The sequence below is a fragment of the Podarcis pityusensis genome (assembly GCF_964106645.2).
Source record: "Podarcis pityusensis genome assembly, chromosome: 7".
Classification (NCBI taxonomy): domain Eukaryota; kingdom Metazoa; phylum Chordata; class Lepidosauria; order Squamata; family Lacertidae; genus Podarcis; species Podarcis pityusensis.
This window is the reverse complement of record NC_138031.1, coordinates 37,560,023-37,586,745: the sequence shown is the minus strand read 5'-3', so window position 1 is coordinate 37,586,745 and position 26,723 is coordinate 37,560,023. Positions and strand designations below refer to the sequence as shown.

The 26,723-nt window shown below is 40.6% G+C and overlaps 1 protein-coding gene across 3 annotated transcripts in view; it reads right to left on the bottom strand.

Moving 5' to 3' along the window:
- Window positions 1-13,118: 13,118 nt before the first annotated feature.
- TOX (thymocyte selection associated high mobility group box) overlaps window positions 13,119-26,723 on the bottom strand; it is a 187,567-nt gene continuing 173,962 nt past the window's right edge. For all 3 annotated transcript variants that reach the window (XM_081013452.1, XM_081013453.1, XM_081013454.1), the window contains 3 exons: window positions 24,882-25,268; window positions 17,713-17,864; window positions 13,119-16,019 (listed from right to left, as the gene is read on the bottom strand). In XM_081013452.1, coding sequence (XP_080869578.1) covers window positions 15,983-16,019; window positions 17,713-17,864; window positions 24,882-25,268 — 576 coding nt within the window. In that variant the 3' untranslated portion in view covers window positions 13,119-15,982. The remainder of the gene's footprint in view (window positions 16,020-17,712; window positions 17,865-24,881; window positions 25,269-26,723) is intronic.

The following is a 26,723-nucleotide window of genomic DNA, read 5'->3' as shown; positions in this document are numbered from 1 at the left end:
TGGGTTGTTGTGGTTGCTTTTGACTATCCTCAGTCTCATCACCGTCATCAGGATAACATTGGAAAATTCCCACATTCTCCCCCCACTTTGCATTGTACTCAACACTTCTCGTGAGCTTAATTGTCTTAGAGTCAGTCATCATTATTCTGTAAGACCCTTTCTGATAACCTAGAAAGATACCATGCAATCCACGCTTTTCTAACTTGGAGTTTTGTGGTGAGCGAACCCACATGTCAGAACCAAAAATTTTCATGTGTTTGATGTATGGCTTCTTGCCAAACATCTTCTCATAGGGGGTACAACCAATCGCTGAAGATAACCTGCGATTGTAACTGTAAACAAAACACGAGAGAGATTCGGCCCAATAACTCTCTGGAAGATTGGCATCATGCAGCAAGGTTTTTAACCCTTGAAGCAATGTCTGATTTGCCCGTTCCGCAAGTCCATTCTGCCATGGCGAGCGAGGACTAGACAAATCGTGTTGAATTCCTTTCTCAGTCAGAAAAGCTTCAAACTGCTGAGAAGTGAATTCTCCCCCGCGATCAGTGAAAAGAGTCTTTATCTACTTACCATGCACATTTTCCAACCAAGCACAGAATTCCTTGAACCTAGGAAAAGCCTCTGATTTGTGCTTGAGATTGTACACAAAAATATATCTAGAAAATGCATCAATGAGAACCATGAAGTACCTATTTCCACCCAAAGAGGGCGCTAGTGGTCCAACCAAATCTGCATGAACAACCTGGTATGGTTCCGTAGCTTGCCTACTAGACACCTTACCTTTCGCAGCCATTTTCACCTTGTTTGCTGCGCATGCTTTGCACTTCATGTGGTACCTGCAGGGTTTAATAGTCATACCTTCAACCAAGGCAGGCATTTTAGATACTGCCTCAAAATGCAAATGACCAAATTTTCGGTGAAAATCATGAATACATTCTGCATGCAAACTTTTGTTAGAACCTGCAATGCAACAAGTGTCATCCTGCACAACATCATCATAATACAAAACAAACAAACGATCAACATATTCAGCATGCAATACATAATCATTTTTCTTTGTGATGATGCACTTCCTGTTCTTGAAGGAAACGTCAATGTTCCGCTCATTCAGCTGTCCAACGCTGAGCAGATTATGTTTGGCGTCTGGCACGTAAAGCACATTTTGTATCGATAAGTCCAAACTGTGAAGAACAACAGTTCCGTAGCCTTTACTGGGAATAGTGTGGTCATCCGCCTGGTGAATCGCACCTTCCTGCGGTGTAAAAGACACAAACAGTCTCTTATCGTTGCACATGTGGTGGGTCGCCGCTGAATCAACAACGAAGAAAGATCTAGACGTCTTCTGGACCTCTGCAACCTTTAGAGTGAAGCGTGAAACCATAGCCTTGTGCTGCGTTGTCCTAGACACCGGACCTTTGCCTTTGCCTCGGCCTTTTCCGCGCGATGAGCTATCGCTGCGCTGCTCTGTCTTGGCCCTGGGATATCTGCACTCCCTCTTCATATGGCCTAGACGTCCACACGGGTAGCATTTCACTGCCTTCAAAGCTTTGGCGCCATCTGGTGGTTCCACTGCACTATGGGATGACGTCTGTGAAGACTCCCCCTTGCCCATGCAGCTAGCACCCCGGCGATCTGCTTCATTTAAAATCACGGCAGTAACAAAGTCCACTGTCAGCTGAGCAGTTGGCTGCACAGCAATCTGGGTTGCAACAGACTCCCAACCTGAACCCAAAGATTGTAGTATCATGAAAGAATACACAGCCTCTGGAAAGTTGAGTCCTCTCTGTTGCAGCTCATGTCTCAGATTTTGCATCTCCATCAGATGTAAACGCACATCTCCACCTTCAGCAAGAGCCATATTATGCAGCTTGTTAAAGTAAAACATAGTGGATCCAGCTTCTGTCCTTAAGTGAGCTTCTCTCAAAGCGTCCCAAATTTCTCTGGCTGAGGTCTTATCACGCAATAGACAGAGCTCTTCTGGGGATACTATCAATGTAAGAGTTCCCCTTGCTTTGGAATCCTTAGCTTCCCATGCATCTGTAACTGGAACTGGGGGGGTTTCTGTAATCACCTCAAACAAACCCTCTTTCCGCAGAATTGCCTCTGCATACAGAACCCAGTCCGCGTAATTTTTCTTGTTGAGCTTAGGAATCCCACAAGCATCCTGAAGGGCCATCATGACTCTGGCATTAGCCTTCAGCGTCATATATGCTGCTTTAAATCTTGCTGCGTCACTGCTGCAGCTGCTTTATTCCAAAAGCGCACTTAAAAGTTACTTTCGATTTCCCCAGCATAGTAACTTGTGCCTGGGAGCCTTTTGCCTATTCCCGGCAAAACGGCTTTAAAAGTTCAAAGTCCAGCCATAAAGCCATTAACTAGAAGCTGGCAGGCTGCCCGGAGCAGTAGCACATACCTCATCAATCACTTTTACGCGCAGAGCAGATTCCGATCCGACCTGTCCCTCTGCATTCCGATCCTTTGCCGGCACTCCGATTCGACTTCTGGAGCCCATAACCACGTGTTGATTTAAAGCAGAGTCTCGTGCCCAGCGGAAGGATGAGGAGTACGTGCTGCATACTCTATATTGCTTTATTTACAGTTCAAAGCTGGTATATTACAGAAAGACATCTTGCCTCTGCCGGAGCAGAAAATGCATCCTCTCTCCTCGACAGCTCGGAGAGAATCACACAGTGAAAAACAGGAAACCAGTGTACGTCACATCCAGTCTCCCTTTCCCGTGAGAAACTCCAACAGTACAGACTGTGGAATGTAAACACCTGTCTCGTGACAAGCCCTTTCGCTGCACAGTGAAGGAAAGCAGAAACCAACAGAAACGCCTTTGGACTTCCATACTGAATGCAGGTAGGCCTGACGTGGAAGCAGTGTGTGCTAGGACATTAGTGAATAGGCTTTTCAGTGGCCTTTAGCCATGCTAACTCAATGGACTCTCCATATTCAGAAGTTGTGTACCTCTGAATACCAGTTACTGTGGCCAGTCATTGCCTTCACTGTTGACTTCCCAAAAGTCTGGTATAGTGGGAAGCATGATGCTAATGCAGCTGCCCTCTTGTTTTGATCCAGAAGACTTCTCCTTATGCTTCTGCTGTGACTACATTGACCATGTGAAAGCACCATTAGTGTGTGTGGACATTGTACGTACTAGCAGCTCTTATCCCAAAGTAAAGTGACTTTACTCCAAGAGTCTAAAGTGGTTTCCACTCTTGTTTGCTGTCGAAATGATGTTCTTACTTACCAGTACAGAGTTGCTTTCAACCACAGCTTAGAAATGTAGGGTTGTATATATGTAAATTCAGGTGACCATTTTATAGAATAACTGAACGGATGGAGCAAATTTGTTTTCTGTTGCTCTGCACCCAAACCAATGGATTCTAATAAAAATAAAAATTCTTTAGACTAAAGATTAGGAAGAACCCTTGGATGGTATAAGCTGTTTGACAGTCGAATAGGTTGCCTCGGAAAGTAATGGATTCTTCTTTATTAGCTGTTTTTAGGAACAGCAGCTGGATGACTGCCTATCAGGATGCTGTAGTTGCTGTAGGTTTCTTACGTTGGCAAAGGGTTGGACTAATTCCAGCTCTATGAATCCAAGAGTAAAAAACAGTGAGCTGAAAAAAGATAGTTTCTTGTGTTCCATGGGCTTTAAATACTTAATGATCCCACTGATCAGGACTTAGGTTCATTTATATGTTTCTGGACCGGACCTAAAGTTTGTAATGTCTTTGATAGACACCACTGTATGGCTGCTTTATACATTCTTTGGAACACACAGATATATATGTCAAACAACCATATAAGCTGTTATTCCCACCAGGGCTGCAATGTGATACCCAGGGTGGATATCTCAATATCTCTTATTTGGTCTGTGGAGATATGCATGCCATTGCTCAGTGAAACCAAGTATAGTGGTTTTATATACAAAACTGCTGGGCTAAAGCAATATTGGGGCAGGCAGGTACACAATCATAACATTTTTTTAGATTTTATATGCAGGGACAGCTTAAGTTATTTTGCCACCTGAGGCAAAGCAGAAGATAGTGCTACTTTCCCGTTCAATGTATGGAAGCTGATCAGATTGGTGCTGCCACAGCACCTGCGGGCAACAGGCAAGCTTAGAGGGCACAAGCCCAGACCACATGGCACACACAGCTCTGTACTCCAAGATCTTGTCATCCCTCAGTAGCTGCTGCCTGAGGCACCTGAATCACTCTACCTAATGGAAGGATTTGTATGAGAAGCCTATGGGTTATGTTTCATAAGAAGGGTACAGGGTGAGAGTGGAAAACTTCCATTTCCCAAACATAACCCTGAGCTCTACTGCGTTAGAACAGATTTGATTTTAGCTTCATGCCTATAGGCTTAAATACTCATGAACTAAATAAGAACATAGTTCAAGCAGAATAGAAGAAAGTGTCGTGGCAATAAGCCAGCACACCTGCTACCTCTGATTCAAAATCTACTTACCCTGGGAATAAGGCACAATGAATTCGATAGAACTTACTTCTGAGTAGACATGGCTGTTATCAAAGCTGAATTCCATCTTTCACTTGATTGTCTTCCAAGGCACAGCCTTGATCTGTTTCCTTATTGAGATCAAGTTCCTGGTTTTTCCTAAGAAAGCAAACTTCTGAAATCAAACATCCATTGGTATTGGGAGGATTCTAACTTTGAAGTGACTTCTCATATATAATTGTGGGGTGTGGTTTCTGCTTGACCCAACATAGTTACTCTTAATGGAATAAATGTAACACCCTCTCCAGTTTTAATGTAACACAAATTAAGCACATTGAAATCAAGATAACTCTAGACTAGTAATTCACCATTTGAAACACAGTAAGAAATTACTTAGGAGCTGCATAATTTATGTTGATCAGTTTTCAAATATATCCTTTTTCATAATACAAAATGAAGCATAACTAATATGAAGACAATCCACATGACTGAACATAAGTGATATTGATTGTAATAATAATGTACAGCAATAGGAAACTGCCCTGGTGCATATCTATTCTATTTTCCCACCAGATGCTTTAGTTTTTTCCAACCAAGTTTTGTCTAGCATCGGTTCCATCAAACAAAAAAGTTTCCATACACCTGCATAACTGAAGAGTTGATATCAAGGTTGTAATGCCATTAGGCAGGGTGAAGTGATTCACCTCCTGGCATTAGATAGGGTTGAAAATAAAGGGCAGCAAATATCAGTTGTGCAACATCAGGCACACACATGCTAGTGCCATTTTGATCTTCCAACTCCCACACTGCAATCCAGTGCATATCTACTCAGAAGTAAGCTGCGCTGATTTCAATGGGACCATCCCATGCTTGCTAACTGATGCTTGCTAGAGTTATAGTTCAGCAGCATCTGGAGGGCTAAACGTTCCCCACATCTGGGCAAGAGGTTTTCTAGCCCTGTACTAGCTTAGTAAGTAAAGCTATGTTATGTGGGATGAAGCATTTTGTCTTGGTACAGTAATAAACCCATCCTGTTTTGTTGTTTTTTGTAAAATGCCGATTCCCTTGTAAGTTTTGGGGACTCCTAGAATATCTGTTGCAGAGCAGGATTTAGAGTCAGCTTTCAGAGCCTCTTAAGTTATTAAATTCTAGGATACAAAGGCAGACACAGAGCAAGCCACTAGAAGGCATCTGATTTTAAAAAGAGCAGCCCCTTCTAGGAAACTGATAGCCAGCTATGATATCCAAATAACCTAACATCCATATTTGAAATATTTTTAAAGTCCTGGCATATCCACCCACAGAGCACCAATGATCTCTTCCGTAGTTTGAGTACAGGTAGTGGGAAATGTTGCTACTCTATTCGCACATTGCTTGTTTCCTTTTGGCATTTAGAGTTCTGTAGTTGTAGCTATTAAAATCCCAACTATGCAATTCTAAATCACTGCCCTGGCTTTTGTTAGTTCTTTCCGCTTTATATTTTCTACTGATGAACTTTGAAAGTCACTAATAGCAACCTCATCATGATCATTTTTCCCTTTGGAGAATTTAATACAAACAAGCATGCTAGTGCAGGGGACTAGGCTGGTGGTCATGGGGATGGAGGGCTCTGCATTTTCTTCTCAGAGGCTCCTGTTCTAAGCCCATTGAGAAAACCCAGTTTCACCCTATAACCTACTCAAAGCTCTGGGAACAGTTCAATTTAGAAAACAAATAAATGCAATTTGCCTATTTCCCAAAGAAAACAGGCATAATCATGCAAGCACAAGTTGTCATTGGGGCTAGCCTGGAAAATGTGCATATGTGGCACATTCTGGCAATGTCTGAGTAGCTGCTCACTTGGTGATGCCATAGCTTTGACTACACACATCAGCAAATACTACCATTCTGTCTGTGAGGAGGCAGGTCCCTATGGCAGTTGCCTTTCAGACCTGAACATCTGAAATCCGCTTTAATCCAAAGGCACCTCTGATGGTGGAGAGAGAGATGAGACTCCCGATAATGCTTACCAGAATTGGGAAGCAGTTACACATGTGTTCAATTGTCCATTCTAATCTATCTGATTTTAAAGCATTTAATTGCATCTGTAATCACATCCGTAATGACAAATTCAGCCTGTGTGTGTGTGAAGGCTGTTGAGTTATAACAGCTACAGTAGTGTAATATCAGCAAGAATAGAAAAGTCGGCCCCATGTGGTAAATCCTCTGGCCTTGGTGTTTTTGAGCTCCTGCAGAACACAGTTGAACACCCATAAAAGCCTACTTTTGCTTTTCATGGCAGCTACCCAATAGGCTACCTTGTCAAGAAAGGACTCAGAGATGTTGGAAGTTCCCTGAGGAGTAATTAGGTTTCCCCAAGCAGTTTTTTCCCCAGCTTTCATTCACTGATCAGATCCTTCCCAGCAATGACACTTTTTTTTAATATAACAACAACAACAGCAGCAAAAGAAGAACCTGCCTCATTATGCTTGACAGAGCAGATACTAACTTATTCTGAAGCAGAAATGATCATAACAAAACTGATGGGAAATTGCAAACATGTAAAAGTGTGTGTGTGTGTGTGTGTGTGTGTGTGTATGTGTGTGTGTGTGTGTAAGACACATAAATCAAAATGTACAAAGACATTTTAATGCCCTTTTAAAAAGCATAAATTTCCTTTTAGAGTCCCCGTCTGTTACAGAAGCCTATTATCTGATGACAGGTATGATGATTAACATAATAGACACTAGTAAAATTTTCTCCAACTTCTTTGAAAATGTTAACGTACAGCTTCAAGCAAAATGTGTTTTTTTTTAAACTGGATTTTGTTTCTGGTATGGGACCATTTGCCCAAATGAAGTTAACAGATTTGTATCTAAACCATCTGTTGGTGCAAATGCATTAGAATGTGAAGTCACGTATAGGAAGCCTCAGAGACATCTTCTGACTGCTATACATAAAAGAAAAAGAAAAAGGATGCTCTGTCTTTCCCCTCTTCTGTCTAAGGTCCAGCTCACCAGAGAGCCAATTCAGACCAATTACCTTGTCTTTGTCAACAAAAATACTCTAGTTTCCAGAGTTCTCTGGGCATAGAGGTTAAGGTCCCAGAAAGACAAAATAATAAACAAATTCATTTCAAGAATCAGAGTTGTGTGCTTGGCTGGGAGGATATGTTTGAGAAAGGTTATTTCCTTTTAGATAAACCTCCACAGGGAATTACACTCGCAGCAACATCCACTTTTGCTTTCTTTTTAAATGCAAAATCCAAATGGAACACTCTAAAGTTAAAAAATAAAAATAAGCAAATGCAAATAAGGTAATGACCTGCAACTACAATTCTTTGAGTTGCAGGATGTCCACTTTGGATAAAAAATCTTGAATACAATTTCAGAGTTGGTACAATTTTGGACTAAAGTAGATGTGATGTTTTGTCATGTAGTTTGGTCTTGCATAGTTGCTTTTTCATTAAACAATAGCTGGCATGGTGCAGGGGGTGGGGTGGCTGGGCATCGTCAACAAACTGGATTGCTCCATGGTCCTGACTGCAATCAGATTCCCCCCTCCCTGTACAGACACACTTGCAACTTGTAATGGAAAGAAATCCCATTGCAAACAATATGGATGGGAAGTGAGGGGTTGGTTCCATTTGGAACTATAGCAAGAGCAAAAGTTCAAAGCTTTCTGCCTCCAACTCATAGTCCAGATCCAGCGATTGGCCCTGCAACACGGTTTTTCTTTAACCAAACTCTGTGACCAATCACATAGCATGTCCAGAAGCATGTTGGGTGAATGTGGAAGGGGAAGTGAGCTGCGCAGTCTTGTTTTGTCTCTTGACATCTTGTACAGCGACTAGTGCCATCCACTGGTGTTCATGCATACGTACAACAAATACTTATCATAGGATCATTAGTGGTCAGTTTGGTGCATAAGCAGCTGCCCCCCCCCCAACACTGGTGTCCCTGCAGCTTACTTGAATGGGGCTAGGGTGGGGTAGTGGTGAAGTTTGGGCTGCACAGACGCACTGGTGGCAGGGCTGGATTGATTCCACTGGTGCGTCCAGGTAACCAAGCTTCTCCCTAGAACCACTTAGATAAGTTGCAGTGACGCTGGTGTCAGAAAGGTGTCTCTGGCCCTCTACACTAGCCAGGGCCAGATTTAGGTTTGAAGAGGCCCTAAGCTACTGGAGGTAATGGGACCCTTTATATGTCCAGTTGTTCTTTGTCAACAACAAATTGTCACTGTTTTTTGTGTTGAATAGATGCTATATGGTAATTTATGGACCTAATGCCATTTGCACATAACAAAATATGTATTTTATCAAAGTAATTGATACAGAAATGAGCAAACCAGTGATATTTTAGGGAGCAGGCTAGCAAGTGGGGCCCAGCCCATTACTTACATCACAGGAGCCTACACAACACAAAGCACTGTTGCTGTATGTAAGTTTTATTTTATTTGTTTTTTATCTTATATTTTGGAAATGTACATCCAGGTTTTTTTCCCTTTTAATTTTTTTTGGGGCCCCCCAAGAGAGTGGGGCCCTAAGCTATAGCTTGTTTAGCTTATACGTAAATCCGGCACTGACACTGGCTGATTCCACTTAGGAAGCAAACTTGATTTAAATTTACCCCTCTCCTGCAAATCTTTTCCCCACCCGTTTCCAGCATCTTGAGACTGTAATCAGCACATTATTCAGATCTATGCAGAGAAAGGGGGCATTTTTTCTTCCTGTGGAAATGGTACTGCATGGAGATCAGCTCTATCAAAATCGTACAAACCAAATGTTATAATGGGATGGGGGGGGAATAAGGAGAAGTGAAACTTGACATCCCCATTGAAGGCTGCAGTTGTAAGCAGTGGTACCTTGGGTTACATACGCTTCAGGTTACATACGCTTCAGGTTACAGACTCCGCTAACCCAGAAATAGTACCTTGGGTTAAGAACTTTGCTTCAGGATGAGAACAGAAATCATGCAGCGGGGGCGCAGCGGCAGCAGGAGGCCCCATTAGCTGAAGTGGTGCTTCAGGTTAAGAACAGTTTGAGGTTTGCAGTTAAGAACGAATTCCAGAACGAATTAAGTTCTTAACCTGAGGTACCGCTGTACTCATTTCTCTGGGACTAAGCCCCATTCAGTCGAAGTAAGTCCTTTTGATTTTAGTGGTATGCGTACAATTGTAGCTCAACCCTGTGCTTGTTTATAAGTTTCAGTGGGCTGTTACAATTATATGCATAAGATTGCAGCCTCATTTTTGGCATCTGGTGGTGGCAGCACTTCTCTTCTTCTGTAAATTTCTAAATTCTGTAATATAATTCAGGTTTTTCTGCCTATTTAGATTAAGAAAAGATTTCTTACTTTGTGAATTGTTGCACAGAGACAGTGTTTGAATTATGGGGTGAAAGGTATGGTGGGGGAGCTTTAGTGAAAGCCATAATTTCCAGCCAATTCTACCTAAATTGAGTCTAATGAATTGAACCCCCTAGACTTCCAAAACTACATAATAGGTAAAAGATCTTGTAACAGGGCCAGGGTACCGCCCCCCCAAAAAACAATATGATATGATAATGCTTGGGTGTTGAGATCTCAGCCATATTACAAAGATATACAAGGGAAAATGTCTCAGTGCTGCAGAAGCAGTCATCCAAGGTAAACACATCCACTGTACATCTTTCCTTTATGAAAATTAAAATCATTATCATCTTTTGACATGGAAGGATTTTGCTCCATGACTACAATTATCAAAATGTCCATGTCTGATGCATTCATCTGCCAGGCAATCTGGAGAACATTGGCCCTCTAAGGGTTACAACATTACAATTGTTCTTTGCAAATAAAATTCACATCTGTTCTGACAACTTATTTCAGCCTGATGCAACTTGAAAAGGTCGAGATTAATCCCAGAAAATCAGACTTCTATTGGAAAGGCCAAATCAACTTTAATTGTAGCACATTGCTATTTATATTGACATTTAGCCACAGCGGAGCATTATTCTTTTCATTGCTAATGTTTGTTTTACTCCAGAATCTCTGTGATTGCTTATATTTGATGCTAAACTGTGCTTTATGTTGCATAACTTAAGCAGCTTATTTACCGGTAGTTTAAGATTAGTTTCACTGACCGAGGATATTCCATGCATATGTTTAAGAAAGATCTGTGCCTGGCTTTTATATGCTGTGTGCTGGTAATACATTACCCACCTGTGTTTAACTTTGCCAATAGAGTGTACAGCAGATGGGTATGTTCTGAGCAAGCATAAGGTATATATGAATAGGAGCCCAAATACCATGAAACTAGTTCCATAAATCTAAGGGGCTTTAGATTTGTCCCACCCCCTTGTTTGTTGGCAATCTGCTTTAGAAACTTGGGGAGCAGTATGATCCCAATTTACTCAGAAGTAAGTCCCCAAATCGGTGAGGCTTAATTGCGGGTAATAAGGCTGCACAGGATTGCAGTCTGAATTTCAAAAGCAGACTGTGAGTGTGTCAAAAAGAACAAAGAAAGTGTCAAAAAATGCACTAGCTTTGCTCAAGTCTATTGCATGAATCTAAGCAGCTCCATGAATCTCAAACTATATGTTGTTATTGCTTTAAGCCCCTTGCATGAAACAGTTACTCACTGTGGTTTTTCTGACTTTTTAAGGAAAGAAACAGCACAACCACATTCAGCAGAGGGAACCTGAGTTTCAAATACCATCCTAACCACCTACTGGCTTCCGGTACTTGTTATCTGCTCAGCCATGAACTGAAAGTTTAACTTTCGGTCAGATAAAAGACTCTCAGTTGGCAATACCTTGCTGTTTAGCCTGGAGAACAAGAATACTCAAAATGGTGTAAGGGTGCTTTAAGTAACAGCTGGCAAGCAACCACATCTGAGCCTTATACTCTGATATGACATGCACTTGCAGGAATGTTGCCAAATGCAGCTGCTAGACAGCTTTAACAAGTCAATTCTAATCTTAGCAAGTCAATATTAATCTTTGCCAAATTAATATTTGCCTTGACAGCCCACCAGGACAATTATGCTTGGTTTCAATGTAAATTTGAATTAAACGATGAACCCTTTGTTCTGGAATAGACTGGAGCTACGTACATTTGGGAGCCAATGTGGTGTAATCCTCATTGAACCATGACACTTACTGGGTGACCTTGGGCCAGACACTGCCTCTCAGCCTAACCTACCTCACAGGGGCACTGTGGGGATTAAATGAGGAGGAGAAACCACGTACACCAACCTGAGCTCCTTGAAGAAAAAGATGAGCTATTAACATAACAAATACACAGTAAATGCATGTTCCCTTATGGTCCGCCTCATGTTTGCTGGTTCAACGTTTAATTTTCTAAACCCCTTTTAAAATGTAGCATATCATGAATGAATTGATGTTCCAAGTATGAAGTCCTTGGCAAAATGTGATCACCAGTTAATATCAATTTGTGCTGATGTACATAAAAAGTGGTGGGTTTCTTTTCATTTAGCAGCAACCTTGACAGAATTCTAAAATGCCAACAGTAAAGTTTGGGAATTTTTCTACTTCCATAAAAGGACTACATTTCACTTATGATTTAGCATGCCTGAAAATAGAAAAATAACCCTGCCAAGGAGGATACACTGTGCCATGTGTAGTGATAAGAGGATTACAATTTTTATTTTTTTTTGCCAGAAGTCCTGTAACATTAAACCAGTGCTCTAAGATAAGTGATGAACCTTGATGAAATCCTTTGCCAGCATTGGGTAAATGTTTTACTGGTTCCTGTGCATTCCTGCCCATGTTTGCCTTTGGTGAAATCAACCACATGCGCTGCTTCACACCTGGCAGGATACTGCATGAAAACCCCCAAAGTCCCAAGTTGTCAGTGTTGATGACAAACATTTTCATCTCTACTTACAAATGTTCTGTTCTAGCATGGGGGGGGGGGGGACAAGAAATTTTCCACGCCAGGTACCAGCTGACCTTGCTACGCCACTGCATGCTGGGTCTCTTTATTTGACATGCATATGTGTAGCATTGGGTACTGAAATTTGAAAGGGTTGCTAGCTTCTTGTATAATTTGTGGACATCTTTCATATAACTATACTATTTTCATGGCTGCAGTTTGAAATATATGTTTTAGTCCTCCACCTATCATTCAAAATATTTTACCAGTGATGCAATATTTAACATGCAAAATGCTTTAAATGCATGGTGCTTTCCAGAAAGGATATCCTAAGCTTGATAACATGGGTATGGCTGCAATCTTATACTCACTTCCAGATACATAAATTCAGTAGGACTTATTTATGGGTAGCTAAATATAAGATTGCACTGTATAGAAATCATATTTAAAAGTGGTTGGTGTGCAAATATGCACTTAGTCGGACATTTAGGTGAGTATTCAGGATGTTATTATAAGGGCAGCTGATTGCTCTAGGCAAGTAAATAGCGACTCTCATTTTCAAGACTGCTATTTTGATCTCTAGGCTGGACATTTGCCTGTGCAGTTATAATGTGAAATAGCACATTGCACTAATCAGGCCAAATTTCCAGAGAATGTGTGTTAGGGAACAACCACTCATGCAGTTATGTAATGTCCATTTGCTCTATGGAAACATGACTAAAATACCTCCAAGCAGTGTAAAGGGGTGAGGTTTTAACCTCCAGTATATACTTGAACAGCAACACCACCACACAGAAGTTCTTTAATTATGACATACGTTTTATTGACATTGATATTTGCTTCTAGTTTGAACCTTGGTTGGCTACTGAAATTAATAAATGGTATTCTGTGACAGCACAGCCTCTCTAGCAAAGATATTGATAACACAGCACTCTCCCATCAAATCCTGTTGAAGCTGATTCCCATAACTGCCAACTGCTTCTCTCTTTGTAGAATTATTCTGAGTGGGAAATGAAATTTTACTATAACAGAATTTAATGGGAAATATTAGCTAATTGTTAGTGCTGGTTTATTTCTAAAGTACTCAACATAGAGACTATAAAACCGTGAATGTAATTGTGACTTCCTATATGGATTCAAGACAAGAAAATTAGAACTCAGCTATAGCCATTTGAATAATCACATCTGATCTGCATTATTTATTAGTTATTACATGCTCAAGTGATTCAAGTTTGTACATTGCCTAATTTCATTTCAAAGCAAACATAATGTACTTTTCAGGCATTTTACATCTTTTTCTTTTGGATTGGATTAACACAATATCTCTATTTCACATATGAAATAGAAGCCAGCTGATTCGCAATTTAACCAGTACAAGTTTGCCACCCTGAGCATCCCTTAAGATGAGAATACTAGATTTTCCCAAACAGGAGATATGAATTGCCTGGCAGAGCTTGTAGCCAAGAGTAAGTGGACAAAAGGAAACACAAATTGCACCAGCTTGCTCAAAACATAATTTGATGCTCTGTTTGGATGGGGAGAAGGAGAACTCTTAAGGAAACAAAGATAGGGTCCAAAAATTAAGAGTGCTACCTTCAATGTTAATTGGAGAATGATTGGTTAACTCTGTCTCTGGCATAGTCAATATACAGACGGGAGAACTGGCAGTGTTTGACACACCTACAATATCCCTTATTCATCTCTTCCTAAGTAGGCCCATTCCCATTTGGAGGACCGTGGATGGATTCATCTCAGAATGGGTTATTCATTAACTATTCATGTTCTAAACCAAGGGGTAGCCAATGTGGTTCCTCCAGATAGTATTGGACTACAACTTTCATCATCCCCAATGTGACTAATAGTCAGGGTTTATGGGAGCTGTGGTCCAATATTATCTGGAGGGTACTATGTTGGGCTTCCCTTAATCTAAGTGGTAAAAATACTCAGTTTTGGCCTCTCTTAATCACTATTCTACTCTTGGGCCATTCAGTGGTTACTGAAGAATTTAGCCCTGTTCTTGCTACTTCCTACTCATAAAAATTATGACCTAGCCCTTTTTGCCTTCATAACTGAAGTATTTTTTGGTAACTTTACATTTTGGTTTCTTTTTTCCATTATAATTCACCTTTGTTTTTTGGGGCGAATGTTCTCTGAATGCCAAAGGCATCCATTTAAATCAGTGGCGCTGCTCCAGCTGCCCCAATACATTATATGGAGCTGCACTCATGTAGGGGCTTCTTTGCTGTTGCCTGTAGGCACAGGAATGACCTGTGCATGTAACACCATTCCTACCTATGTGCAGAAAGCTTCCCTTCATAGAAGAGAATGGGGAAGTCCCTGTGCACATCAGACTTTTGACATACTCTATATCTCCTTATTTAGTCTTCACTAATGTGATCTAGGTAACTTGTGACTAGAGATACAGGGAAGTTTGTTAAGGATTTAGCTCCCCCCCTCTACTTATTTTTTTGGTCACAGATCAACTTAGGAAATATAGAATAAATGTTGATTACCTTCATTTTCTGCCATGAAAAGCTGGTTTGGCTTTATTCATATCACTGTAAAAACTAAACTAAAAGTATTCACACCAGCAGCAAATACATTGATGCCAATAAAAGTAGTTTTAAAAAAATCTTCTTTAAGATGCTAACAAATTTACTTACAAACACCTATATTTATTATTTCATAAATAGGCGCAACAGCTTCCATAAAAAAGATTAAATACAGACACAGTATGAAGAAACAATAATACATAGCTGTATGTAAAGGTTATAATTTAGATGTTTCCAATCTGTTTCAGCATCTAATAAAATATCAAGAAAGCATTTGGCCATTTTATACATAAGAGGACGTAAATGACGTTTACTAACCATTACACATAAAGTGATAAAAAAGCAGTTTTAGGCAGTACAAAATAAATGTGTTTGCTCTTTTCCCAACACTAAACTTTTTTTTTGTATAACTAATGACAGAAAGCCAATTTCTGTTTAATTAAATTCATTTGGGAATAATTTTCCTTTTTTCTTTCAAAGAGTTTGAAAATATAGAACTATTAGTCAGTTGCTTAAAAATGAAGTAAAAATATGAATGTTTGCCAATTTAACCCCCTTTGTGAAATCAATAAACTGGAATGAGCCAGTTTCAAATTACAATTAGCTACAAAAACATTCACATTTTATACTCTAGGAGAGTGTAACATAGATGCTATTTACAAACTTGCTATGACTGCTACATCAAGCCATTTAAAAAGTCTTTAGTAGTTTCATATAAACACCCATTATGAAAACCAATGGAAAATCCAGGACTTTTATCCAAGACATCTACAGTTGCTAAGGCAGTTACTAGCGCAGCACTTCACAGCAAAAATAAAAACCAACATAAAATCTGAATGGTCCAAGCCTCCTTCCTAAATGAAACAAGAAAAGCAACGTCCATTTAAAGGATGCTGAAGGAGAAAGAAAAAGAAACAAGGGGGTGGAGGAAGGAGCAAGACTATTCCCCCCCCCCAGAGTGAATGACCCACCAGCTTAAATAGTCCTAAGTGCTTAGCAACTTATATTTTCTAAATAAATGCAGAACTGCCTTGACTGCATATAGCAATCTGGGATGAAAAGACTTCCCTGCATTCCTCAGTGGAAAGAAGAGGCGCTTTCCCAAACTGTTCAGGTAAGATACAAAGCTTTGTCCCTCTGCATGGCCCTGTTCAGAAAGAATTTGGGGGAGGGGGAGAGAAAAGAAAATTACATTTAATGTTGACATTCAAAACCACATGTTAAGCCTTGAGATCAGTGTTTTGATATCTTAAGCAGGCCAGAAGTGTTAGCAAAGTGTGGTGTAGTGGTTAAGAGCGGTAGTCTCGTAATCTGGGGAACCGGGTTCGCGTCTCCGCTCCTCCACATGCAGCTGCTGGGTGACCTTGGGCCCCACTCACCTCACAGAGTGTTTGTTGTGGGGGAGGAAGGGAAAGGAGAATGTTAGCCGCTTTGAGACTCCTGAAGGGGAGTGAAAGGCAGGATATCAAATCCAAACTCTTCCTCTTCTCCTCTTCAAAGTCCCCCAGTTTTGGGCCAAAGACAGGCATGCAATTCTAGCCAAGGCTCCAGGGAGCACCTCAGCCCAGCAGAGAGTAAGCCTGTGCCCCTTTATAAACCAGCCTGTCTGATTGCCCCTTCCCACCAGAAGTCTTTGAACATAAATGCTCTGGACACAAAGCATCTTTGCTTGGCTGTGCACATGAAAACAGAAAAGCACATGCTCTTTCTAATGCTGGGGAAACTCTGGCCCTCCACATGTTGTTTGGACTATCATCCCCATCACCCCTGACCAATGGCCATCCTGTCTGGGGTTGATGGGAAAAGCACCCTGGTCTGCATTTGGCAGATAAGAGCGTCCAACAACATCTAGAGGGCTACAGCTTCCCCATCCCTGTATTAGACATGTTTAATATTCTTCCTTAGTTAAGCAAGTTGACCAATATCCCAGAACCCTATCACTTTAGACGCGATGGGGTACAGAGTCAGGGATGGCTGCTGTGAGGAGGAAAGGGCCATGAACCCCACCAAATTTGTAGATCTTCGTTTACAGTGGTACCTCAGGTTACAGACGCTTCAGGTTACAGACTCCGCAAACCCAGAAATAGTACCTCAGGTTAAGAACTTTGCTTCAGGATGAGAACAGAAATCACGTGGTGGCGGTGCGGCGGCAGCGGGAGGCCCCATTAGCTAAAGTGGTATCTCAGGTTAAGAACAGTTTCAGGTTAAGAACGGATCTCCAGAATGAATTACGTTCTTAACCCGAGGTACCACTGTATTGGATAAGGAGTATGTAGTCTGCGACCACTAGGAGAAGTGCAGAGAGAAGAAACACCATGGTGCATCTGCAGCAGCACAACTGGGTGCCTTCATCTGCCCCAGCTGCAACAAAACATGTCTCTCTCATATTGGTTTCTACAGCCACTGTAACCTTCCAGCAGGTTGACTTCATTCCCCAAATGTGCACTCCTTCATTGTCTCCCGAGACAGACAGCTGCCAACAAGTATGTGGCTATCAAGGTAATATTCTCTTCTGTTTACTGTGAGTGGTTGGACACAATTTTCCATTTCTCTCATTGATTTCAGTGGAGGGCGAGTCTTATTTGCAATTAATTATGTGCAGTACTGCAGCCCTTGTTCTCTTAAATAACAGTCTCCCTAATAGTAAAATATATTGGTCTGATGTAAAGCAAGCCACTGCTTGTTTATTATTATTTTCACTAGACATCTGTTAGTAACCAAAGGCATCAGAACCCTGTAATCTGAGCTAGATGATAAATATAAAAATAGATGCCACAATTGTTGCCCAGCTTTTGTCATAAATATTACTCAACACAAGGTGGCATTCACTGGCTGCTCACCCATTACTGCAGTAATCATTATTCCAGTCCACACTCTGTGCTGGGGGATTTCTGCACCCTGAACGAACATATTCCATCGCTTGGGTAACAACTTGCGCAGCTGTAGATGTTGGGTTGATAATATTCTGGTAATCAGGCTGGAGAGTAAAACCCTTAAAAAAAAAAAAGGGGGGGGGAGAATTCAAAATAGGGTTTGCAGATCGAAGTTAACCTCTTAACTGAAAGTTCTGACAAAGTACCAATGTTGTACTTCTACATTTTCAAACTTGAAAAAAAAGAAAAGGAAATAGAAGGATGCTTGTGCTTTTCCAAAAGAGAAAAAAAACCACACACATTTTTTTTAATTGGTTGAGAAGAAATGCTAGATAACACACTGCAATAGTGTAGAACTCGGAGACAAAGAACAGAGACATTTTAAAGCCATGAAAAACAACTCATTCAACACGGGGAAATAAAAGAAAGGTCTGTGTGTTTCTTACAGCTCGTATTTCGATTCAACCCAAGGATACACTATTAGTTAATTCCAAGAATATGCAACAGAATCTTTTTGAAGGATGCAGGCAGCAGGTGGCTGAGTGTTTTATTAGACTACACCTATTCACAATTATTGTTCTCAAACCCCTTTTATTTGGTTCAGTCACAAAAGGACCATCTGCTCCTTCTTTTATTTGCACTTCTTTCTCAACTACACAAAAATTCAGCTAAGGCTTTTTAACAGTTGTTGGACTAATGTAGCAAAAGCAGCATAAAACCCCAACTTGCTGTTGTTTTCAGCCAAGAGTGAGAATGCCTAAATGCTGTTTGCCAAAATCAGCAGAGTAGATCAGATTTTCAAGAATGGTATGCATTGATTTGCAGTACAGGATTTAGCTTAAATATACAGAGAGCATTGCTGAAAGGTTAGAAACACTTTTTGTGCAGAAACACTATTATACACCCACCAATTTTGACTAGAAGAGAACAGAGATGAACCTCCCGGTGACATCAGGAGGAGGTACACTAACTAAAATAAAGGTTTCATTTTGCTACGTAGAACCTATCTGGTTGAAATGGTACATTTTATGACCCTTGTTTGCATTTGGCAAATACAATAAATGCCTAGTTCAAACCAAGAGGTTAACATATAAATGGAGAGTTGTTAGAACACTCTTGCTTTTTCTTTTGAAATCCCATTATTTAAGTCTGCTTGATGTAGTAGTTAGAGTGGATGGTAGACCAGGGCACAAATTCCCACTGGGTGACCTTGGGCCATTCACCCTAGCCTACCTCATAGGGTGGTTGTGAGTATAAATTGAGAAAGGGAAGAATTATTTGCAGCACTTTGAGATCCTTGGAGACAAAGTTGAAATATACATGTAATAATAAATATTTAAAAAACAAAGAGGAGTTCATTATTAACAAACTTGGATCCACTTTTCTACCATAAGATGAAATCTAATGTTGCTACCTAAAATATAGGATTGGTGCAGATGTAACTGTGGCTCCTAAGCGATATTCAGAAACCATTGCTGAGAACTAGCACTCCCATTTCACAGATCCTCACTTCCCTTGAGCAAATTCTTTCTTAAATAGTTCACTGGCACTAAAGTCAAAGTAACATTATGGCTATTTATTTAAAATATTTTAGTCCCACCCTTCATCCAATGATCTTAAGGCAGGTTATGCTTCTGTTAAAATCACAGTCAATAAAACAGAAAGTGAAAAGAGCAGATAAAAGCAATGATAAAACCAGCATAACAGAAAACCTCAAAGAACATCTCATTAAAAGCTGCCATTCTGTCTGACCTGGGTGGCAGTGGCTCTCAAGGGTTTCAGACAGGGAATCTTTCTCAGCCCTACCTGCAGATGCTGGGAACTGAATCAGGGACCACCTGCATACAAAACAGATGTTCTACCACTGAGCTACGGTCCTTTTCACTGCAGTGCCAGACTAAAAGGCCTGAAAGGATTTGTGAAACAGATATATGTTTACATGGCACTGGAATGCTAACAAAATCAGCACCCGTTGTGCTTCCAGGAAGAGGGTATTTCACAACCACCACAGAAAAGGCCCTATCTCATGTCACCACATGGTGTATCTTCCTTTGGTGGGACTCTAATGGTGGCACCTGATAAAGGAGGCTGATAGAGGGAGAAACATGCCTTCATATATTTGGGTTCCAATGCATTTACAGCTCTACATGTTAGCACCAGCAGCTTAAAATCAGCTCAGAAACGTATAGGCAGGCAATAAAGATCTTTCAGTATTGGTGTTACATGGTCCCTTGTGGTTGTCACAGACCACACTCTGTCAGACGTATTCTGCCCTAATTGAAGTTTTCAGGTCATTTTTTAATGATATCCCCATGTAAAACACATTACAGTAATCCAGATGGAAGGTTACCAGAGCATGAGTCACTGTGACTACATTATCTATATTCAGGAAATGCCATAGCTGTTAACCAGATTTTCCATTTGACCAGTCTTTGAGATTGCTATCTGAAGTGGGTCTCGGAAAACTATGTTTCTGAAGTTTTCAGAATACAAATCTGCCTATCTCATAACGCACTAATGTCTTGCAAATTGAATGTAATTTGTCTGAGAAGTCCTCTTGCAATTCAAAATGTAAAATGAGATTCTTCACATACACAAAAAAAAATGCTTTCCGTTTATGTCTAAACCCTGAGCACTAAGTACTGCTCAGGCAGAGCTAAGCATTGTCTCTAAAGGATTATTTTTTAGGATTTGGGGTGGAGGGCTATGGCCTCAACCAAGTACATGGAAGCTCCTCCAATCCTAATGACCTATAGATACGCCTTCTCTCTCTAGCCTCTATTTTCTCCATCTTTTAAGCTTATGGTGAGACCAACAGATCCTTGCTGGTCCAGAACCCTGTTTCCCACAACAGCCAAGCAGAGGCCTCTGCACATATACCATATTTTTTGCTCTATAAGACTCACTTTTTCCCTCCTAAAAAGTAAGGGGAGATGTGTGTGCGTCTTATGGAGCGAATGCAGGCTGCGCAGCTATCCCAGAAGCCAGAACAGCAAGAGGGATTGCTGCTTTCACTGTGCAGCAATCCCTCTTGCTGTTCTGGCTTCTGAGATTCAGAATATTTTTTTTCTTGTTTTCCTCTTCCAAAAACTAGGTGCGTCTTGTGGTCTGGTGCATCTTATAGAGCAAAAAATACGGTAATCTAATTGCAACACTTGCCTTTCCCCCAAGCACCAGTACTTCCCCATGATTGCCCATAGTCCAGGAAAAAACACCCTTTGCTCGCTTTGTCTAAAATGTCACTAGTTCACAGGACATGGGCACTAGTGACATTTTAGATAAATGAAATATTTTAGATAAATGAAATAAAACCAAGTGTCCAGGCAGTTAAGGCAAAGCCAACATTATGGGTCAATTGAAAACCCCCTTTTTTAAAAAAAAAATCAGTTTTAAAATATTCTCCAATGACCCTATGGAACCAAGTGAATGGAATACTTTGTCCAAGGCTACAAATGAATTCAAATGGACTAGTAACCTGATCCAATGATTCCTTACTTCAAAATAAATCCCCAATTTCAATTAGGGGTTACACATGCAGAAGATACAGTCTAAATCAGAATACAATGCTGTGCCTGCTTTGTTGACTTGTCTACAAGCTTCTACATGCTCATCTATAAGCTTCAACCCTCAGACAAACAACAACTGTCTCACTAAATTGTGATTTTAGTATTCTTAAGTCAAAGCATGTACTAAAGCTGACAATGCAAATGGAGCCTATATTTCGTATAGTATAGCTCCTTCAGCTGTCAAGTGTGTGATTTGATGTTTATATTGGAAGTGCTTTGGAACTGTCTAATTTGAGGCTTATATTGGAACTGTCAGCTCTGATTAGTGGCTTTTCTTGAATTTCGACTAATGGCTCTTATTTCGTTTGTTTTTCCTATGTACAAAAGCAGTCACAGTTATGGATACTGATTGAAAACAACAAGGAACAAAATATGTCATACCATAATTAATAGTTCTTTGAACCTTGGGTTATCAGGATTCCTTATTAATGAAGGCTGCCTTCTCCCCTGTTACAAGCCAACAGAACAGATGTAGGAGCTTCCCACAACCCAGGAAATCATGTTGCTGTTCTAATATTTGCCGAAAAGGTTTAAGCCAAAGCTAACAAAATATAACTGAAGAATTTTAGAATTGCAAAGCTAACAAAAGGCCAAATTTCTTGGCTACTGTTTCAAGCAGTCTATAATATTCACTGGACGCTTGTGCCACTCTGATGCAGAATGGCTTAAATAGAATTTCATGTAAGGGTTTTGCAAACAACAATGCAATAAAAAATATCAGAAAATGGATGCTCTGTGGGCTAATGAGACAATGCCAAATGTTTTGCTTCGTAATGCTCAAGATAAAATCAGCAACTGTTTTGCAACATGCCTCGAATTTTAAGTTTCATTTTCTTGCACCAGATTGAAATAAAAATAGGGGACTTGATAAAGATTAATTTGATGTCAGACGGGACATTTGCTCTTTAATTAGATTTCTGTATCCCTAGCTGGGGTTTTTGTGTGCGACTGTAGCAAGTACTAAAAAGCCTGCAGCAGAACCTAAAGTGCGATCCTCATCTCTACACTTTACCGGGAACTAATTTCATTTCCTGCCTGTCTGGAGAGGTATTTTCAACAGGCATCAATGTTTTTGTCTTCACAACTGATTTATTCATCAATCTCAATGTGATGTTTTTTTAAACCTTTAAATTGCATCCAAATCCTAAAGCATCTGTTTATTACACAAGGAAATTGAAAATATGTCTGTGTGATATCATACAAAGATTTTCCCTTAAGGTTATAAGGACAGTTGACAGATATTAATGATTCCCTCTCCCCATGCCTGTTAGCCACATTCAGAAACATGGTACGTGGGGGGAAATGGAGGGCAGGGGAAATAAAGAGTCGTGAAAATGCAGCATGCCCGAGAACTGACGGGATAAAAACAGATCGGAAGAAGTGAAGCTGCAATGTCTGAAAAGGCCACCCATGTGATCACATTGCAACGGAGGTGATAAAAATAAAGAATGGAATTGTAGGCCTTCTATCATGGTAACATAGAAAAACAACAGCTTAGTAGATCAGTACTTCTATCTCTAGTTCAACACAGCCTTCCCCAAGCTGGTGACCTCTGCATGGTGTGGAACTACAAGTTCCCTCATCCCTGACCAAGCTGGCTGAGGCTAATGGTGGAAGTTACGGACCAAAACATCCAGAGGTCACCAGCTTGGGGAAGGCTGGTGTGACAGAACAGGAGAATGAACAGCATACTAGCACAGGATAGAGGTATGTGATAGTTACCACTCATGTAATAAATGACAAAAAGCTGTATGAAAGAAGTCTTTCACAGGGCAGGCAGGCAGTTTGGTCTTAATGGGATGGGTGAGAAGGGAGTTGGCTCATAGTCAGATCCATGAACTTCAATATTCTAGGAAGTTAACCAGAGTGCTTGCAAATCTTTGCAAACACACAGTAGACATTCAGTAGGTAGACTTGGGTTCCCTATACACGACTTTTGTTCTGTTTTATTGAAAACAGCAATGGAATTTCATTGGGACTGTTGATTCATTTTATGAGTATCTATCACTCATTTTAGGAGTATCTGTGTTACCAAAAACCAGACAGTTACACACATAATGGCAACAATGTTTCTGTTACCAAATTCTCTAGAAGATGTGGGGAAATGGTATGGTGTGGTGTTTTTTTTTAAAAAAAAGAATTGTAGTGCTTTTTGTTTTCAGTGTGAACACAAAATTCCTGTATAAATGTCTTGTTAGCCTATGAAAAATCAAAAGAAATGTGACTAATTTAGCTAGACTTCATTTAGGTTGCATTTTTCTAATGAAGCTCATGATTTAGAAGGTAATATCTGACAGGTGACCTGTGAGAAACTTCTGAGAGGGGCAATGAATCTAAGTGAATGAGCAACATAATGGGTTCATTATAACATATATAAGTTAAAGCACATTGGGAGGAAATAATTGGGGAAACCTTCATATATTGAGAATCTAAATTAACTGACACCGCTTAGGAAAAAGCTCTGGTCACCTGAGTGCACACTAAATGAAAACATCTGAATAATGCCTAGCATTGAGGGCAGGGTCACAAAAGTCCACAAACAAGATGCTACTGATTTCATACTGCAATATAAATTGATGGTATGCCTCTTATAACCTGTGTTTTAATGTTAAAAAAAAGTATATCAGAAAGAAAAGACTAAGAGAATATCAAGTGAAAATAATGGAGTTCTTTCATTTTGGGGCCGAGGAACCAGTACTTTGATATTCTAGTTGAAATAACACAATGTAGAATAAGGCCCATCTGAACTTTACTATTCATTTCCCCCTGACTGGGTGCTTTCCAGAAGTTTTGAATTTCAGCTGCCATCAGGCCCAGCTTCCACAGCCAATGGTCAGAGATATGGGAGCTGTAAGCTTAGGGGAAGACTCCTCTTAAGTGTTGTTGATGAATAAAAAGAATAAAACACGGTACTGGAATTCAGAATGATTAATGGTATGAATTATAGCTCTAATTGCCACAACATTTCTCTCCTTTGTTTGCATAAGTTCTAATAGCATTCACATACACACCAGAAATGGTCAGGGGAAGCAAGAGCGCAGAACCTCCTGGCATCTCCCTACTTCTATGCAATGAACTAGCTCACTTGTTGCTATCACAAAGGAAGTAGCATGGTTGTGGGGCATCAGGACTTTGGTACATGCATTGCATGCAGAAAGTCCCAGGTTCTGTTCTTGGCATCTCCAGCTGAGGGTCTGGAAAGGAACTGCTAGTCACAGTGAGCAATACTTGGGTAGACAAACCAATGATCTGACTCAAGCTAAGGCAACTTCCTGTGTTCAACAAGGCTACAAAGCGGCCACAAGCTTGGAAGAAGATAGGTTCACATACAATAACCAGCTAAGCTTCTGCCTTGCTCATGCTAGCCTGCAAGTTGTCTACACGTGTGTGACTTTTTATATGGTTAGAGAACAGGAACCATCTGGTTTTCCTCCATAGGGAGAAGCAGATTACTGGGGATCATAACTCGCAGCTGCAATATGAAACCTGGAACTCTGAGCCAATGCAAAAATGGGAAGTAACACAAATATTAATGCATCATCAGAGATTAAAAACACAGGTAGGACTTACTTGTTGCATTGTAGGTGAATGCAAAGCAGACTGGACCTGCATTGGTAGCTGGTTCCCAATGGACTGCTGCATTGTAAGTGGCTGGTGTTGTTGTATACTGAGGTGCGGGTGAAGAGGAGGACTCATCTGAAGGGATGGAGGTGGAGACACAGCCATATTGGCTATGGAAACAGTCACTGGCATTTGGCTGTTAGGCTTAGGTGCTATATTCCTAGGAATATTGGGATGTATGGCTGTTATGTGAGGATTCATTCCTCCTTGTTGGTGGTAATGGGAACTTAGATACAATGCCGAATGAGGCTGTGTAGATCCATGGAATACTGACTGCTTTGTGTTCATCATCTGAGGTTGCTGGGATACCTTAACATCCACAGGTTCATTGTAGCTCTGTTCAGAAAAAAAACAAAACAAAACACCAGACAATACTTAAAGGCTGTTAGTGCTGTAAGCATTATAGCCAAAGTGAATGAATGCATGACATGGTTACAAATGTACAAAGGGCCCTGCTGAATCAGAGCAAAGGGCTGTCTAGTCCAGCATTCTGTTCTCACAGAGGCTAAGCAGATGCTTATGTAAAGACTAAAGCAGGGCTCAACTGCAACAAGCTCTTAGTTTCTTCTGCTCGCCCAAATGTAAAATAATAAAAGACACAGCAATGGAAACCTAAAGGCAAGTCAAAACAAGAAGTTGTACATGACCTTGAAAACAAGAGCCTGGAATTAGACAAACATTTTCCTGTCATGAATATGTCCAGCTATGTAACATACCACTTACTGACTTGCATGATGTAGTTACTACCTCTGAGAAGGCATGCAAATGCATCCTTAATATTTTCTCTCTCTCCCTGACCCCATTGTTTTCCTCCTACTATCTCTTGCCTCTGCATTCACCTTCATTCTCATTGAGTTGAAGTCTTTGGGCTCACCCACATTTCTGTTTGTGCCGAGCCTAGAAAGCACAGGTCCAAGCAGTTTTCTGCTTGAGCCACGCTTTCTAGATATGGGTCTGAGCAGTTTCCCCCTCTCAAACCCGCTCTTTAGCGATAGATCAGAACAAATGGCAATCTGGGGAAAACTGGAATTGCTGTTTGCTCTGACTGATCACTAAAGAACAGTTTTCCCTGGGAGAAAGCAGTGGGATAAGAGGAGGCATGGCCAAGTCCTTACTGTTGTTTCTACATTCTGTAGCTGATTTGCATATGAATCATTGCTCATTCCAGGTGGCCCATTGAGAGGCATTGAGTGGTAGATGGAAATGAGAGAAAGGGTGGGACAAGAGCAGATGAAGTGCCTAGGTGAGCATCTCCTCCAAAGTATGGCCAAGGACACTGAGAAAGGAGGGGGACATGGCTTTTATTATTATTACTTCGAAAAGAAAAGTAATGAAGACTGTTCAGTAATTATCACATCACTATTTGTGAATGACATTGTGATACTGACTACACTACTGTTTGTAGACCTCTTAGAGGTTCTACTTACAATCAAGCAATATATAAAATTTGTTAAATAAAATAAGTAAAAACAAACCAAGACTTGTATTTAGAGGGCTTTTCTGCAGCTACACAGAAGCTCCTTCTATAGATCTCAAGCAGGATGAAGCAGACTCATTACCGAACGCCTGTGGAACTGATATGGGACATGGGACCTGTGGCCTTCCAGGTGCTGTGAGACTCCAACTCCATTGAGCCCAGAAGGATGGGAGTTGCACTCCTCATCTCTGCCCTAGAGAGAAGTCTATGCAAGGTCTCAGAAATTACCTGCAGCAGGCTCAGCTCTACTAATTCTAGGTCATCAACCCAATATACATTTATGAACACAAAGTTATCCAGCAACATTTCTTTAA